Source organism: Notolabrus celidotus, chromosome 14 (genome assembly GCF_009762535.1).
Source record: "Notolabrus celidotus isolate fNotCel1 chromosome 14, fNotCel1.pri, whole genome shotgun sequence".
In the NCBI taxonomy this organism is placed as follows: Eukaryota; Metazoa; Chordata; class Actinopteri; order Labriformes; family Labridae; genus Notolabrus; species Notolabrus celidotus.
The window spans coordinates 2,765,714-2,780,754 of NC_048285.1; the positions used below are offsets into that span (position 1 = coordinate 2,765,714).

Genomic DNA, 15,041 nt, shown 5'->3' on the forward strand with positions numbered 1-15,041 from the left:
ATTTGCATTTTTCAGAGTGACTTTGTCTTAAGGTCTGCCCTACACTTCTTCGACTTGGCATTTCCATTCTGTAGGTTTATATTTGTTTGTGCTCCTCTCTGTATTACTGTCTGACTCACTCTCGCTCTGGCTCTCAGATACTTGAAACCTCCAGAGATTACACTTCAGCTCATCCTCTATGTTAATCCTTGAAAAGAAAAATTCTCTGCACACCCAACTTTTCAAGGGCATGCATAGTGAGCATGCACAGAGCGTTGGACTGTTTCAAGATAGGGGCAAGAGGCAGAAGAGGACTGGCTTTTGGAAAAGAAACTCTTAATAAGAAGTTTCAGATGTGTAACTGCATCTTTAAATTAAATCATGTCTCTGCTTCCCCTCAGGCAGAGTCTCCGGTCTGACGGGTACCTTGTTAAGAAAAAGCAATTTCACTTGTTGGCCCCATGTCTGAATAAGTACTCGTATAACTTTGAAGAATTTGATAAAAGTCTTATCAGGCTACATTTCTGTTACACTTTGAGCACTGCATACTTCAGTATCTAACACTGTCAGATATGTGAAGGGCTTCAACTGATAAAGCCAATAGTTTACCTTTTCCATGTCTGAAAAGAGACGCACTTTGGGTGAGAAGTGAACGAAAGGAGGAGCTACTTTGGGACTAGGGATGGGGATCATTACTTATGTTGATGTTGTGCCATTATCACGCCTCCTCAACGATCCAGGTCTTTATTGACTCCACTATTGATAATTTTCTAGTACATTATTAACAGAACTGGTAATGCTTTTATTGATTACATTTTATTTACCTTCACCTCGTAATCATTTTACTGATCCCACCTGAGTGTTACCCTTTGCCACCTTGTTCAGTTTGCTTACTTTTATCCTGCTGAGTTCATCATAGATTCTAACACACAATGACTGTTTTTAACTGAGAGGACTAGCTATAAAGTTTGTGTGTGCTGAACATGGCTGCTTTGACTGGAGGAGGACTGTTCTGCAGCAGCAGCAGCAGTCAGAGTTTAGACGATCAAATGTACTGCGTTTTGGTTTAATTTGATGCACCATGCTGATGTGCTCGGCCATAGAGGTTGTGTTCCTTCAGTTGTAAGAAATTGTTTTGCAAAAGAAATTGCATTTTGCTTCTTCTTTATCTTTTACTTTGGTAAAAAGTAGCAAAACATGGAAGGCAACATCAATACTGAAGACTTCTGTAGGATAGCCCTTTGCAAGGGTGCAGACTGGGATCAACTGAAAGTACCAGAAACCCTTAGGAGGAGATAATTCTGCTTAGGATTAGAATATTTGGATTTATTTGTTCTTTTCTTCATTTTTTCCAGATTTAGCTTCTGTGTGTCACCACAGCTTCTCTAAATTGTTTAAACCCTGATCAAATGACTTAGTGAGGGCCGGATCATAATGGGATTTGCACCAGTCGTTTTGTCAGAGCATTTTAACATTTCATCATGACAGATGCCTCATTTTCATTTCAAAACACTCCCAAGTCATCCCACAACAGTGACAGTGCTTTCTGGTACAAACACGCAGATGTTATGCTGGAACAAATGAGGAATTTGTTTCACTTTCATGTGTCTTTCAGTCTTTCATCAGAGTGATGAGAGGTTAGAATGTGATACAACAGATTTAAGCCACAAGTACTAACACAAACTCCTGCTGAGATGCCTCTGTCAGACTTTGGAAACCAGACTTCTGCTCTAAGTCTCCAGTTTCCTGATTTTATCTCACTCCCCTTCAACGACAAAGTCATCTCTTTCTCTCTCTCTCTCTCTCTCTCTCTCTCTCTCTCTCTCTCTCTCTCTCTCTCTCTCTCTCTCTTCTCAATTCAATTCAATTCAAAGGGCTTATTAGCATGGAAAACATACGTAATCATTGCTAAAGCTTAAAAGAAATAAAACACAAAATTACAAACAATTACAGAATAATAAGATTCAATGTTAAACTAACAGAGCTGTACAGATGAAAGAAAATATATGAATAATAAAAATAATAATGATAATAAAAATAACGATAATAATACTAATAACAACAAAAATAATAATTACAACAGTAATACTAATAACAACAACAATAATTATAATATTTTAATTTATCTTTTACAGATGACTCTCTCTCTCTCTCTCTCTCTCATCAAGTCTTAAGTCATAATAATGAGATAACAAGATTGAAACTACAAGTTTACAAAGTTTGCAGGATAGTAAATCATAATTATGCAAAAAAAAAAGGAAATTATGAGATAAAAATATCTAAAATATTTACATTAAATATTATGCAACAGTATCTCATAATTTTGACCTTTTATCCTCACTTTTAACTTTTTTAATACCTCATACAAACTTTCTTATATTTGACTTTTTTCTCTTATTTTTTAAGATTTTGAAATACAATAAAAAATATTTATTTCAATCATTTTCATCATGAAAGTTAAGTTTCTTCTTTTGTTGATTGTAGCAGGTGAACTGACGCCTCCATACCTGTGATTTAGAGTTTCTTAAAGAGTGGTTGCTTATTAAATTAAAAAATGAAGAAAGATTTGTAGAGGTGAATAAAAAGTGTAGTCTCTGTTGGATCCTGACTGTAAAAGTGTGAACCTGTCATAGCTGAAGTTTAGGTTAACACACTTTGATCAGGAGCATTTTGATGATGTTTCAGCCTGTTGTTGGTCCCAGCTGAGAACACCTGCTGGAGTCATTTCTAACCTTGTTAAACCAAAGACTCCTTCACACCATGAAAATAAAGAAAGGTTGATAAACTCCCGGATCTTCCTGCACAGCTGGAGTCCTCGTCCCTCCTCCGTGCAGTGACTGTCTCTGCAGAAGGTCTGCAGAGGAAAGAGGAAACCACACTCAGGGTCTCTGCTCAAACTTCCCCGAAACAAACCCTGCAGCTCATGCACTCATGTCTCTGTCCCACGCAGCCCGAGGACCAACTTTAATACATCTTCACCGACATCAGAGGAGACCTGAGCTCACACACACAGACCACAGGAGACATGTCGTGGATTTCATCCCTTTGAATTATCTTTTTGCCTTTCAGTTATAAGTTTGAAGATGGAGTTAAATTAAAAACCAAGAACTTAGATTCTCTCAAAGTCCTGAAAACTTCATCACTGCTTTATTTTTCCACCCTCTTGATCCTCCTCCCCTGTGTTTCCTGTGATTGAAGGTTCCACATGCACTTTAACCTGAATGTATTTAGATCAGAAGGAAACAGCAGAGATGATTCCTCACGGTTAAAAGAAAACTTAAAACCTGAATGAAGCTGGCTGCAGACTTTGATCCGTCTTTCTGTGGCACAGGATCTGAATCCAGGGGAGAACATGTTCTGTTGTTCTGGGTGTATTTGTAGTTTATTACATCTGATGTTCATTCCTTTTTATTTGTCTGTTTGTTTGTTGCTTTTACCTTTCCTATTTATCTATATCTTTATTCTTATTTTAAATGAACCTTTTTGTTTATTTATTTATTTTTAAATTATTAACCTATTTATTTATTTTTTTTAAATATTAACTAGTTTTTCTTCTTCTCTTCTCTATTTATTTATTTTCTATTTTAGATTAGTATAATTGTTTTTGGGGTTTTATTCATTAACAGATTTATTTACCTTTTTACTTATTTTTGTTTCCTTAAAATAAAAAAAACTCTTGCCTAAATTGTTAAAATTGACCCCCTGTATATAATGTTAAAATGTTTTAATTTTATTATGATTTGAAATGTATTAGTTTTTACAAACTTTCAAGTAATGAATAATTTCAATATGATAGAAAAACAAAACAAAAATAATAAAATAATAAAAAATAAAAATGTTTGAATTAAATAAAATGAAATGAAATAAAATAAATAAATAATCCCAAAACAAACAGACACAATTTCCTTAACCCAAAGCTCCAGGAATAATAACCCAGTAATATATATGTAACACTAAAAGAGTACATCTGTTAGGGGTGATTATTCTAACACATGAAACATTCTTAATAGTTGTAATATTAAAGTGACTCCAGGTGTTTTGACTCCATCAGACAGTGTAAAATAAAAGCCTGTTACTGAGCCTCATATAAAAGTGTGTTTGCAGCTCAGACCGCCTGCTGCTACTGTTCATTTCCTCTGAGTGTTGTGGTCGACGCACGAACACAGCTTCTAAAGGTGACAATAGACACACACACACACACACACGCACACACACGAGCTCGACGTTCACACCACACACTGCTCGATATTCTGAGTACCTCCATGTCTGTTCTGTGAATACACACAGAGCAGAGTCAGAGACGAGCTTCAGGCCGAGGAGGAGGATGGTTTCTGTCAAAGTGGGGCGCTCCTGAAACTCAGGTAAGGAAGATTTATGTGATATCAGCTTCTTGTTCTTCTTGTTCTTGTTCTTGTTCTTGTTCTTGTTCTTGTTCTTCATCTTCTTCTTAGTCTTCTTCTTCTTCTTCTTCTTCTTCTTCTTCTTCTTCTTAGTCCTTTTCTTCTTCTTCTTCTTCTTCTTAGTCCTTTTCTTCTTCTTCTGCTTCTTCTTCTTCTTCTTCTTCTTTATCTTACTCTTCTTCTTCTTCTTCTTCTTTTTAGTCTTCTTCTTCTTAGTCTTCTTCTTCTTCTTCTTCTTCTTCCTCTTCTTCTTCTTCTTCTTCTTCTTCTTCTTTTTAGTCTTCTTCTTCTTCTTCTTTTTAGTCTTCTTCTTCTTCTTCTTCTTCTTCTTCAAGTCTTCTTCTTCTTCTTCTTCTTCTTCTTCTTCTTCTTCAAGTCTTCTTCTTCTTCTTCTTCTTCTTCAAGTCTTCTTCTTCTTCTTCTTCTTCTTCTTCTTAGTATTCTTCTTCTTCTTCTTCTTCTTCTTCTTCTTCTTCTTCTTCTTCTTCCTCTTCTTCTTCTTCTTCTTCTTCTTCTTCTTCTTTTTGTCTTCTTCTTCTTCTTCTTCTTCTTCTTCTTCTTCTTCTTCTTCTTCTTCTTCTTCTTCTTCTTCCTTTACGTCCTGATAGTGATAGTTTGTTGTGTGGTTGAACTTCCTGCGTTTTCAAACATCATTCTCCAGGCCGCAGTGAGGCGCGTTCACAGACACCAGCCGCATTGAGCAGGAGACATGATGCACCATAACACCACCAGAGATCCGTGTGCAGGTGAGATTTACCTGCAGGTGTGTTTACTGACAGAGAGTGAGAGCATGTTTTAACTGAGTGTCTCTGTCCTGTGGTTGGTTCAGGTGGGCCACTGCAGCCGCTCGTCTTCGGGCTGATCGCGGCCCTCGCCTTCACCGTCATCGTGTCCTGCCTGCTCGGGGTCATTTACCTCAGAAAGTAAGAGAGAGGATTTTTATTTGATCAAGAATTCACAGCAACATCTGTCATCTTTGTGATCTGATTCTTCAAATTGAACAAGCACATCCCTCTGTTAAAGATTTTTTGTTTTACAGCTAAACAGGTCAGAGTTTCCTTCATGTTTTTATTGCTTGTACAAATCCTACAAACCGGATCAGCTCACAGCAAAACTGCGAGCTTTGGTTTAACATTAAAACAAGTTTTAATCCTATCTGGCAGCAGCAAAGGTGAAACAACAACATAAATCTGCTCCTTATTAAATGAGCATCAAGTACTTTGAAGCCTGAGCCTTGTTGTGCTCGTTGTTTTAGGGCTGCGTCAGTAAAACAGACTCAGTGCATCTCAGCAAATCAGAATGTCACGACAGAGGTTGTTTATTTCTTCATTTTAAATATTCTTTATGATCGCATGTAAATTAAAATATTTTAACCCTGTTTCTGTTTAAATTCTGATGATTTTGTTTCATAAAAATCTGAAATCCTGTCCTTAAAATTATCAGAATATTTACTAAGATAAATCCCAAAGACGGATTTAAAATACAGAAATGTTTAACTTCTGAAAACAACATTCGTTTATACATGCAGTAAATGTTACGGGCTCTTTAAGCACGAATTACTGCATCAATGCGTCATGTGGAGACGATCAGCCTGTAGCTCTCCATCAGACCACATCAGACCTGTGCTGCTCTCTATATCGGCTTCCGGTCCGTCGCAGGATTGGTTTTAAACTTTACCTTCACCTTAAGGTGCTTCTCGACCGCAGGAACTTTCCACAGGAACTACCGACCTTTGTGAGGGTCTAAATTTAGTTCTGGGGTAGTACTTTTGGGGCGGGGTCTGCAATGCTGAATGTTTCTGATTGGTAGAGTACCCGCAATGTTTTTATTTCACCCTCAGTCCACCATGACATCACACACAACTGAGTGATCTTCCCCAATGTTTATACTCCAGCTCTGAGGTTAACCAATCAGCTGCTTCTCGATGTGCCTAAAACTAGAGCCTTTGCAGGAGTGGACAGTCAAGCACAATAACATCATGCTCAGTGAACCATTTACTGGAAGTTTTGGAGCTGTGGGCAGATGCAACATCCTCAGCTTGTCCCTGAATCATCACAGACTGCAGAATCTTTACTTTGGTCTTTCCACACACACCTTGATTTTCCACACCTTGGATTCTGTGCTTACACGTCAGACTTTCTCCCACAAACCTTGCACAGTTTTAACGATGTCAACACTCACTTTCTTGCAGGTATCGTTCTCTGGCGAGGAAAGTTCGGGAGCTGCAAGGGAGCAGACTGATGCAGAGCGCTCTCTCTCGGCTGCAAACTCCCATCACACCCCCGTCAGAGACGGAGGAGGAGAGGGAGAGAGAGGGGGAGGAGGCTTCTGAGATGCCCCTGCAGCCAAGCACCACGGTCAGGCTGTCCTCCAGGAGGCTGTGGAGAGGCCTGCAGCAGGTGATCACTGACAGTTACACCACCTTCCTCATTATAGTCACATGATGCAGAAAGACATGGTGTTGAAAAGTAAAAAGTGCAAAAACTGCAGTTCCTCAAGTGTCCACTTGAGGCTGCCCCCAAAAGACAAATCAAACTGTATCTGATGCTGCAGCCTGTTCCACCTGATAAAAATCTTTACTGTCCTTTGAAGCATTATTCACCAGACTGCTCTAATATATCACTTTTCTGTCCCACCAGAGTCCCCGTTTCACAAAGTTAGACCTGAACCTGCTGCAGCTGATCAAAGCGGGGAAGGAGGGCGTCTTCTACCAGGCCAGGATGACCAGAGGGACGTGTAAGGGCCACAGCATGTTCACCTGCAAGATCAGCAAAGAAGGTACAGAGTTCTCCAGAGGAAAGACGTTTTAATCTGATACAGGCGTAATAACTTATCTCTGTGTCTTTCTCTCCTCGAGGAGTTCGTCCTAAAAGCGTGGAGGCCGAGGTTTCTATCATGAGGAAGCTGGTGCACCACAAGAACATCCTGCAGCTGCTGGACTGGAACACCACTGAGGGTAAGAGACATTTAAACACTCCTTGTTTGTCAGGTGTTAGATAAAGGTGGATGAATCCCTGTTCACACGTGCATTAAACTCCTGATAGCTTCCTGAAATGCTTTGAGGTGGGCTACTTGTGCAAGTTCTTTCAGCCTGACGTCAGCTGCCATCTTTGAAACCTTGTAAACATTATGCAGAGACCCTTGCAATGACTTTATCATGACCTTCCTTGCCTCCTGAGACCCCCGCCTCTCCTGTCCAATAAGGAAAACTTCACGTGTTGAAGGACGTGTGTGAACAAGCAACTTTTGGAGGCCGACACTCCAGAGTGAATGTCTAAAAAAAAGTTCTTGTTTGTGGATTTGTGCAGAGCCTTACATCCTGATCATGGAGTACGTGAGCTACGGCACCCTAAGGACCTTCCTGCAGACCAACAGAGCTCACCTGAGTACAGACAGTGAGCTGCAGAGCCTCCTCACCATCGCCTCCTACCACATCGCTCTGGCCATGCAGCACCTGCGCTCCAAAATGGTGACACCTCATCCTCACATATAGATTCAGTATACATAACTTAGAGCTGTACTAAGCTGAGCTGTCGTGTCTCCCCTGCAGATCCTTCACTGCGACCTCGCTCTGAGGAACATCATGGTCAACAAGTTTCCCTGGGAGGTGAAGGTCGCCGAGTTCGGCCTGGCTCGAGATTTGACGAGTATGACGAGCCGACGAAGCAGCCGCTGGAGAAATCCACGAGTAAGGCGATGACACACACATCAAACATCGTCACCGCTGCTGTTCAGGGGTTCATATCATTTAGGTCGTTTAAAACATTTGCATTGCATTGCATTATGTAAACCCTCTTTTGGAGCCTCCAAATTAACATTTTGGTTGTTTTTTTGAAACTTATTTGGAAGACAGTTTGGATTCTTAGCATTCTTGCAGCTCTATCCTGTATGTTAGGTTGTTGTGGGAGTCTAAACACCATGCTTTATTTACAAGGACTTGAAACCTCTTGAAACTCATGAAGGAAATGTTCACTGAACCAAAACTTGACTTGAAAGTCAAATCTACTTCTTCTTTATGTTCTTCTTCCACAGCAGCGTGTGCCGCTGCGCTGGTACCCACCCGAGTACTTCAAGAACAACTACTACAGCTTCAAGGGAGACGTGTGGGCGTTTGGCATCGTGCTGTGGGAGATGCAGACATTCGGTGAGCTGATGTTGTTTGTAGTTTTGATTCTTTTATGTCTGCTTGACACTTTCTCAGAAATGAGAGATGCATGTGTCTGTTAGAGAATATAGATATTTGCAGGACAAATCAGTAGAGACAGAGGAGGCACACGCTTACTCAAAGTGTGTTTAGAAACATGCAAACTACTTAAATATGTGCAGCCATTCGTTGATTTATATGTGCATGAAATTAAGAAGCACCACGACAGATCTTTGGTAGAAAAACAGAACGTTTTTGATCCGTACAAAAACCTCAGGAAGGGTTTCTTTCCCTCCTTTATGTATCCTTCATCATAAAACTGTCGCTCTTGCAGGAACACTGCCGTACCCAAACCTGGAGACCTCAGACGCCGTGGTGTATCACATCTGTATCGGTCATAAGAACCCAAACCCAGAGGGCTGCAGGCCGGAGATGTGAGATGAATAAGGATATGCAGATATAACTTGTAGGCCTTGTGTTGGATTGATTGTTTCGTACTGATACGATCCTCACTTCCAACCTCACAGGCTTCACATCATGAGGGATTGCTGGTTGGAGCCGTACACTCTGAGACCCTCGTTCTCGAACATCGTCTGCATGCTGGAGAACATCATTGAGAATGACGCAGTAAGAAATCACTGATTCATTTAGTCACAATGTGACATTATTCTGAACTTCTGTATCTTTAAACATGTGCTGATTTTTCAGTGACAATAAACTGAACCTTGAGACCAGTACTAATGCGTTGGAAGAAGGTAAACGGAATGTTTGCACTGCTTTGGCATGTAATAGATTAATGCTCTTTTGCAGGATTACGTGGACGTCGAGAGTCCGCAGCATTTGGTGAAAAATGAAGGAGAATATCATGAAGCTCAATGTCTACGAGCGGCCAGCGTCTCCTTGGAGGATCAAAACTGATTAATCTGAGTGAGAGAGGGGTAAAAAAATGCTAGACAAAAAACACAAAATCTTTAAAGTAACTGTAAAAAAATGTATATTCATTTTAATATTTCAGATGTCTGGAATATATTATATAAATAACATGTATTACTAAGTTAAATAGATATTTTTATCGTTTAAACTGCAGAAGAGTTTAGATTATGAGGTTAGAGGTGTAAATGCATTTCATTGCAGCTGAAACAGAGTGTGACTGTAAATACCTTCCTGAAAATGTGCTGATGTTTAAAATGTTAAATGTCTGCAAATATAAATATAGGTTGTAAATATTTCAAGGTTTTAAACTGGGTCATTTGTGTAAAAGAGGTGTAAGTTTTTGCAGTTGTGCAGATTCAACTTTAGATTTCCTCTTACATCTTAAATTAAAGTGTTATTTTTTAACATTTTTCATTAGTATTGAACTCTTTTATTGTTCTGCTTCTAAAGAAAGAAATAAACATAAAAAGAATGTATTAAAAATGTTTATATTGCAGATATAATATTGCACATCATCGTGCTATGCTAAAAATATTCGGTATTTCCGAGGCGTACCTGAAGCAGCCTGACCGATGCCCTCTCCTGTTCGGGACGGATGGTGCGTTCAGGAACGCCTCTGCCTTCCTGTGAGCCAATGGGATCCACTTCATGAACACGCGTTTCTACGACACACACGCCCCAGGAACTCTCCCTGCTCCACTTTATTTACGTCCTGTTCCCTGAAGAAGCTGAGGATCATGGCTCTCCGTGTTTTAGAGATCATCTTCTTCTTTTATTTCGCTTCTCACATCCCGATCACTTTATTCATCGACCTGCAGGCTCTGCTGCCCGGGCATGTGTTCCCTCAGCAGGTGAGTGTGAGCTGCAGGAGGACATGAGGACTCAAACTTCACCCAGCTGTCAGTCAGAATAAAGTTGAACTCACTTCATGTTTTTCTCCTGCAGCTGAAGGATCTTCTTCACTGGTATGCAGAGGACTTCAAAGACCCCATGGTTCTGGATCCTCCTGAGTGGTTCAGGTCTTTTATTTTCTGTGAAGCTTTGGTTCAGCTGCCTTTCTTCCCCATCGCTGCATATGCTTTCCTGAAAGGTCAGTAAGATAAGATAAGATAAGATAAGATATTACTTTATTGATTGATGGGGGGAAAATTCAGTTGTTACAGTAACCAAGACAAAAGTACAATCAAGAAAGAGTTTCAATCAGTAAAAATAAAATAAAATAAAATAAAATAATATAAAATAAAATAAATAAAAATAGAATAAAGTAAAGATAAAATACAATTTAAATATATACAATGTTACAAATGGAATTTAGATGAATTGCAGTAATTACAGGCAGTATTAAAATGATTCAGTAGTGACAGGTTGACATGGTGTGATTATGTTTGGTAATGACAGATTAAGCAATAAATAAAATAAATATGGATATGTAAGAATTAAACATGAAATAATGCATGTAACAATAGTCTAATATGTCATTTTAATGCTGTGTGGCTAATTTATGTAGAAAACAGGAGCATGAACACAACTTAACATTGTCTTGGAATGTTCAGAGCACATCCTTGAATTCGTCATCGATGAAGTCGGTTAACCGATTAACGTTTCTGCATGAAGTGACGTAATAATACTGTATTCCTGTTAACCCTGTGAGAAGATAAGACTGCACAAAGTATTCTTTCATATGATAACATACTACAAACACACTGATAGATTTGTAAGACTAAAACATTATCGCTTAGAATATAATTCATGTATACAGTGCTGTGAAAAAGTATTTCCCCCCTTCCTGATTTCTCATATTATTGCACATTTTTCTCACTTAAATGTTTCAGATCATCAAACACATTTTAATATTAGACAAAGATAACCAGAGTAAACTCTAAATGCAGTTTTTAAATGATGATTTTATTTAATAAGGGGAAAAAGTTATCCAAACCCACATGACCCTGTGTGAAAAAGTATTTGCCCCCCCTTGTTAAATCACAAATGAACTGTGATTAACCTGCTTTCTTGGAAAGCTGAGCTCAATTTCACTCTCCACACCCAGGCCTGATTACTGCCAGACCTGTTGAATCAAGAAATCACTTAAACTGAACCTGTCTGACAAAGTGAAGTGGGCTAACAGATCTCAAAAAGCAACACATCATGCCACGATCCAAATCAACTCCAGAACAGATGAGAAACAAACTCATTGATGTCTATCAGTCTGGAAAGGGTTACGAAGCCATTTCTAAGGCTTTGGGACTCCAGAGAACCACAATGAGAGAACATTATCCACAAATGGAGAAGGCTTGGAACAGTGGTGAACCTTCCCAGGAGTGGCCGGCCTACCAAAATGACTCAAAGAGCACAGCGACGACTCATCCCGGTCACAAAAGAACCCAGAACCACTTCTGAAGAACTGCAGGCCTCACTTGCCTCAGTTAAGGTCAGTGTCCATGATTCCACAATAAGACAGAGATCGGGCAAAAACAGCATCCATGGAAGTGTTCCAAGGCGAAAACTACTGCTGACCAAAAAGAACACAAAGGTCTCACATTCACCAGACAACATCTTGATGATCCCCGAGACTTCTGGGAAAACATTCTGTGGACTGACTTGACAAAAGTTGAACCTTTTGGGAAGGTGTGTCTCTCGTTACATCTGGCGTAAAACCAACACAGTGTTTAAGAAAAAGAACATCATACCAAGTCAAACATGGTGGTGGTAGAGTGATGTTCTGGGGCTGCTTTGCTGCGTCTGGACCTGGACGACTTGCTGTGATTGATGGAATCATGAATTCTGCTCTCTACCAGAAAATCCTGAAGGAGAATGTCCGGCCATCAGTTCGAGACTTCAAGCTTAAGCACATTTGGGTTATTCAGCAGGACAACGATCCAAAACACACCACCAAGTCAACTTCTGAATGGCTTAAAAAAAACAAAATGAAGGTTTTGGAGTGGCCTGGTCAAAGTCCGGACTTGAATCTGATTGAGACCTTAAACAGGCCGTCCATGCTGGAACCCTCCAGTGTGGCTGAATTAAAACAACTCTGTAAAGAAGAGTGGGCCAAACTCCTCCAGAGCGATGTTAAAGACTCATCACCAGTTATCACAAACACTTGATTGCAGTTTTTGCATCCTAGGGTGGCACAACCAGTTATTAGGTTTAGGGGGCAATTACTTTTTCACACAGGGTCAGGAGGGTTTGGATCACTTTTATCCCTTAAAAAATAAATCATTTAAAAAGTGCATTCAGTGTTTAATCTTGTTATCTTTGTCTTATATTAAAATTTGTTTGATGATCTGAAACATTTAAGTGTGAAAAATGTGCAAAAATATAAGAAATCAGGAAGGGGGCAAATACTTTTTAATAGCACTGTATTTTAATCAACTTAAAATGTTAAATTAGTCTGCGTTAAATGTATGTAGTTTGGCACAGAAGCTAGCTCAACCCTGACCTCTGTAGGACTTTTACTGAGCTTCCAGAAGGAAACTATGAGGTAAACAGTGAGTTAGTAAAAGTGAATCCAATTCAGTTTGGCTGAATATATTTAAACGCTTCATTTTATCACATTAACCCACTTGCAGTGCAGCTAGCTTTGGTTTTACATCTTGAAATTTCTGCCACTATATACAAAAATAGACTACAGATGGAAATGAAATCTAATGCCTGATTAAAATCCACAATAACATCCATAACAAAGATAAGAAAACTATCAAAAATTAGCACAATATATCTAACACGGCTACAGACCACATCACAGAGCTATCACCACCAGCCGCACTCCCAAATGACATCTGTCACCTGTGCTCGTTTACATCCAGGTAGTAGAGCTTTATAGTGGCGGATGGATGCATTACAGCTTAGACGCACCATATGACTATTTTGGGGCCACCATAATACAAAGAAAATAATCAATTAAATGTTTATACAATTAATAATTCTGATACAGACTAGCAAGGGTGTCTATGTTTAAGTTAAGTTATATTAAATACTTGATTTACTGCTGAATAGGAAAAGGAATGCCTTGAGATTTCTACCACCATAAACAAATATACAGATGTTAATGAAATCTGTTGCTTGCAGTATTAAAATCAACAATACATCCATAAAAGAGGTAAGAAAACACTCTGAAAACAGTCAACAGTTCATCTAACAGAGCTGCAGACGACATCTCAGAGTCTGGGAAATTGATTTGCAGAGTCTGTCTAACAATGGCAGAGCTAATACCACAAGCCTTCAGTCCACCTTGCAGGTTAGCGTCCTCATGCCTGTGCCGGTTCCTCATGTCTCTGGTGACGCGGTTATGTCAGTTCAACCAGACACAGCTTACGCTGCGCTACGAGAAAACATCAGTCACCTGTGCTTGTTTACATCCAGGTAGTAGAGCTTTAGAGCATTATGACAGTAGCTAATAACTGGAGCTGCAGCCCTTACTAGAGGCAGATGGCTGCGTTACAGCTTAGACTTATGACCATTTCAGGCCCACAATAATAAAAAATACATAGACTATAATACAGAGTTACAAGAAAAGAGTTAATTTACTGCTGTAGACTTATACAAAATTATATCAGTGAACTATTTCAATCATTTTGCTATATTTTATTGTTTTTAAATGTAAAATAGCAGTTTTAACTTGTGCTTAAATGTTCATTAAATGAAAACGGCTATACTTTAAGTGACAACAGTGGTGTGGTCTTGTTTATCTATGCATGAAGTTTAAAAAAGAATACCATAATCCAGAGTGTCCAAAAATGTATCTGTGTGGAGTTGTGATTGATTGGATATGTCAGAGTCTGGATCATCTTTTGACCACGTTCTCCCTTGTTGTTGTTGTTCCTCAGGCGGCTGTAAGTGGATCAGGACTCCCGCCATTATTTACTCCACACATGTCGCCACCACGCTGGTCCCGATCCTCGCTCACATCCTCTTCTATCAGTTCCCTCTGGAACCCCACGCCGGACCCCAGACCCTGAAGGAGCGCTGGCTGCTGGTCTCCATCTACGCTCCGTACCTGCTGATACCCGTGCTGCTGCTCCTCACCATGCTGTTCTCCTCCTCGTACAACACCACCACTAAAGCCAAAAAGAAGTGAACCCAGGGATTTAAATAACTCTGATTTTATGAGATGTTGTTCTATTTTTATGATTCTGTGTGTTTGTTGTACAAATATTCATGAAGCTGAGACTCAGACTGAAATACACTGTGAATTTAAGGACATTTTCATTGTTTTATGAGCAAAAGTGTGCCTTTGATACTTGTTTTGAAAGTAAACACTTGTTTGTTGAACATGTTTGTTGTTATTTTTAAGAAGAATTAGTTCACCAATAAAACATAATTATACTTTTTATCAGAGCTCTTTTACCCTTACAGTTCTGGATTAAGATTCCTGTGTATATATATTTTATTAATTTTCAAATCGGACATCAACAACAACAACAACAAAAAAACAGAAACTGCAAGACAAAAAACAACAACAAAACAACAACAAAACACATCAGTACGAGACAAAGAAGATAAAAGAGAAAAAGACAGAGCACCAAAACAACCCACAAGATACAAACAAAACAAGACAAGAAGACAATAACCTGACAGCCCCCAGA

At 39.2% G+C, this 15,041-nt stretch overlaps 2 protein-coding genes across 3 annotated transcripts; both read left to right on the forward strand.

Annotated features, from left to right (window-relative positions):
• Window positions 1–4,215: 4,215 nt before the first annotated feature.
• si:ch211-167j9.5 (tyrosine kinase receptor Cad96Ca) lies at window positions 4,216–10,045 on the forward strand. Of its 2 annotated transcripts, XM_034700345.1 has the most exons (13): window positions 4,216–4,340; window positions 5,041–5,125; window positions 5,209–5,302; window positions 6,571–6,778; window positions 7,019–7,157; window positions 7,237–7,335; window positions 7,688–7,848; window positions 7,930–8,067; window positions 8,412–8,523; window positions 8,858–8,957; window positions 9,051–9,150; window positions 9,334–9,450; window positions 10,018–10,045. In XM_034700345.1, exons 2-12 carry the CDS (start codon window positions 5,089–5,091, stop codon window positions 9,439–9,441), a joined length of 1,296 nt encoding a protein of 431 aa, XP_034556236.1. In that variant the 5' UTR covers window positions 4,216–4,340; window positions 5,041–5,088; the 3' UTR covers window positions 9,442–9,450; window positions 10,018–10,045. The 2 variants fall into 2 exon arrangements, with proteins under 2 accessions (XP_034556236.1, XP_034556237.1); XM_034700346.1 differs by lacking the exons at window positions 4,216–4,340; window positions 5,041–5,125; window positions 5,209–5,302; window positions 10,018–10,045 and adding an exon at window positions 5,391–5,426 and having other exon boundaries at window positions 9,334–9,868.
• A 42-nt stretch (window positions 10,046–10,087) lies between these two features.
• Window positions 10,088–14,727, forward strand: tmem97 (transmembrane protein 97). The gene is made up of 3 exons (XM_034700347.1): window positions 10,088–10,307; window positions 10,402–10,546; window positions 14,283–14,727. The coding sequence occupies exons 1-3, from the start codon at window positions 10,194–10,196 to the stop codon at window positions 14,531–14,533; spliced, it is 510 nt and encodes a 169-aa protein (XP_034556238.1). The 5' UTR covers window positions 10,088–10,193; the 3' UTR covers window positions 14,534–14,727.
• Window positions 14,728–15,041: the final 314 nt, after the last annotated feature.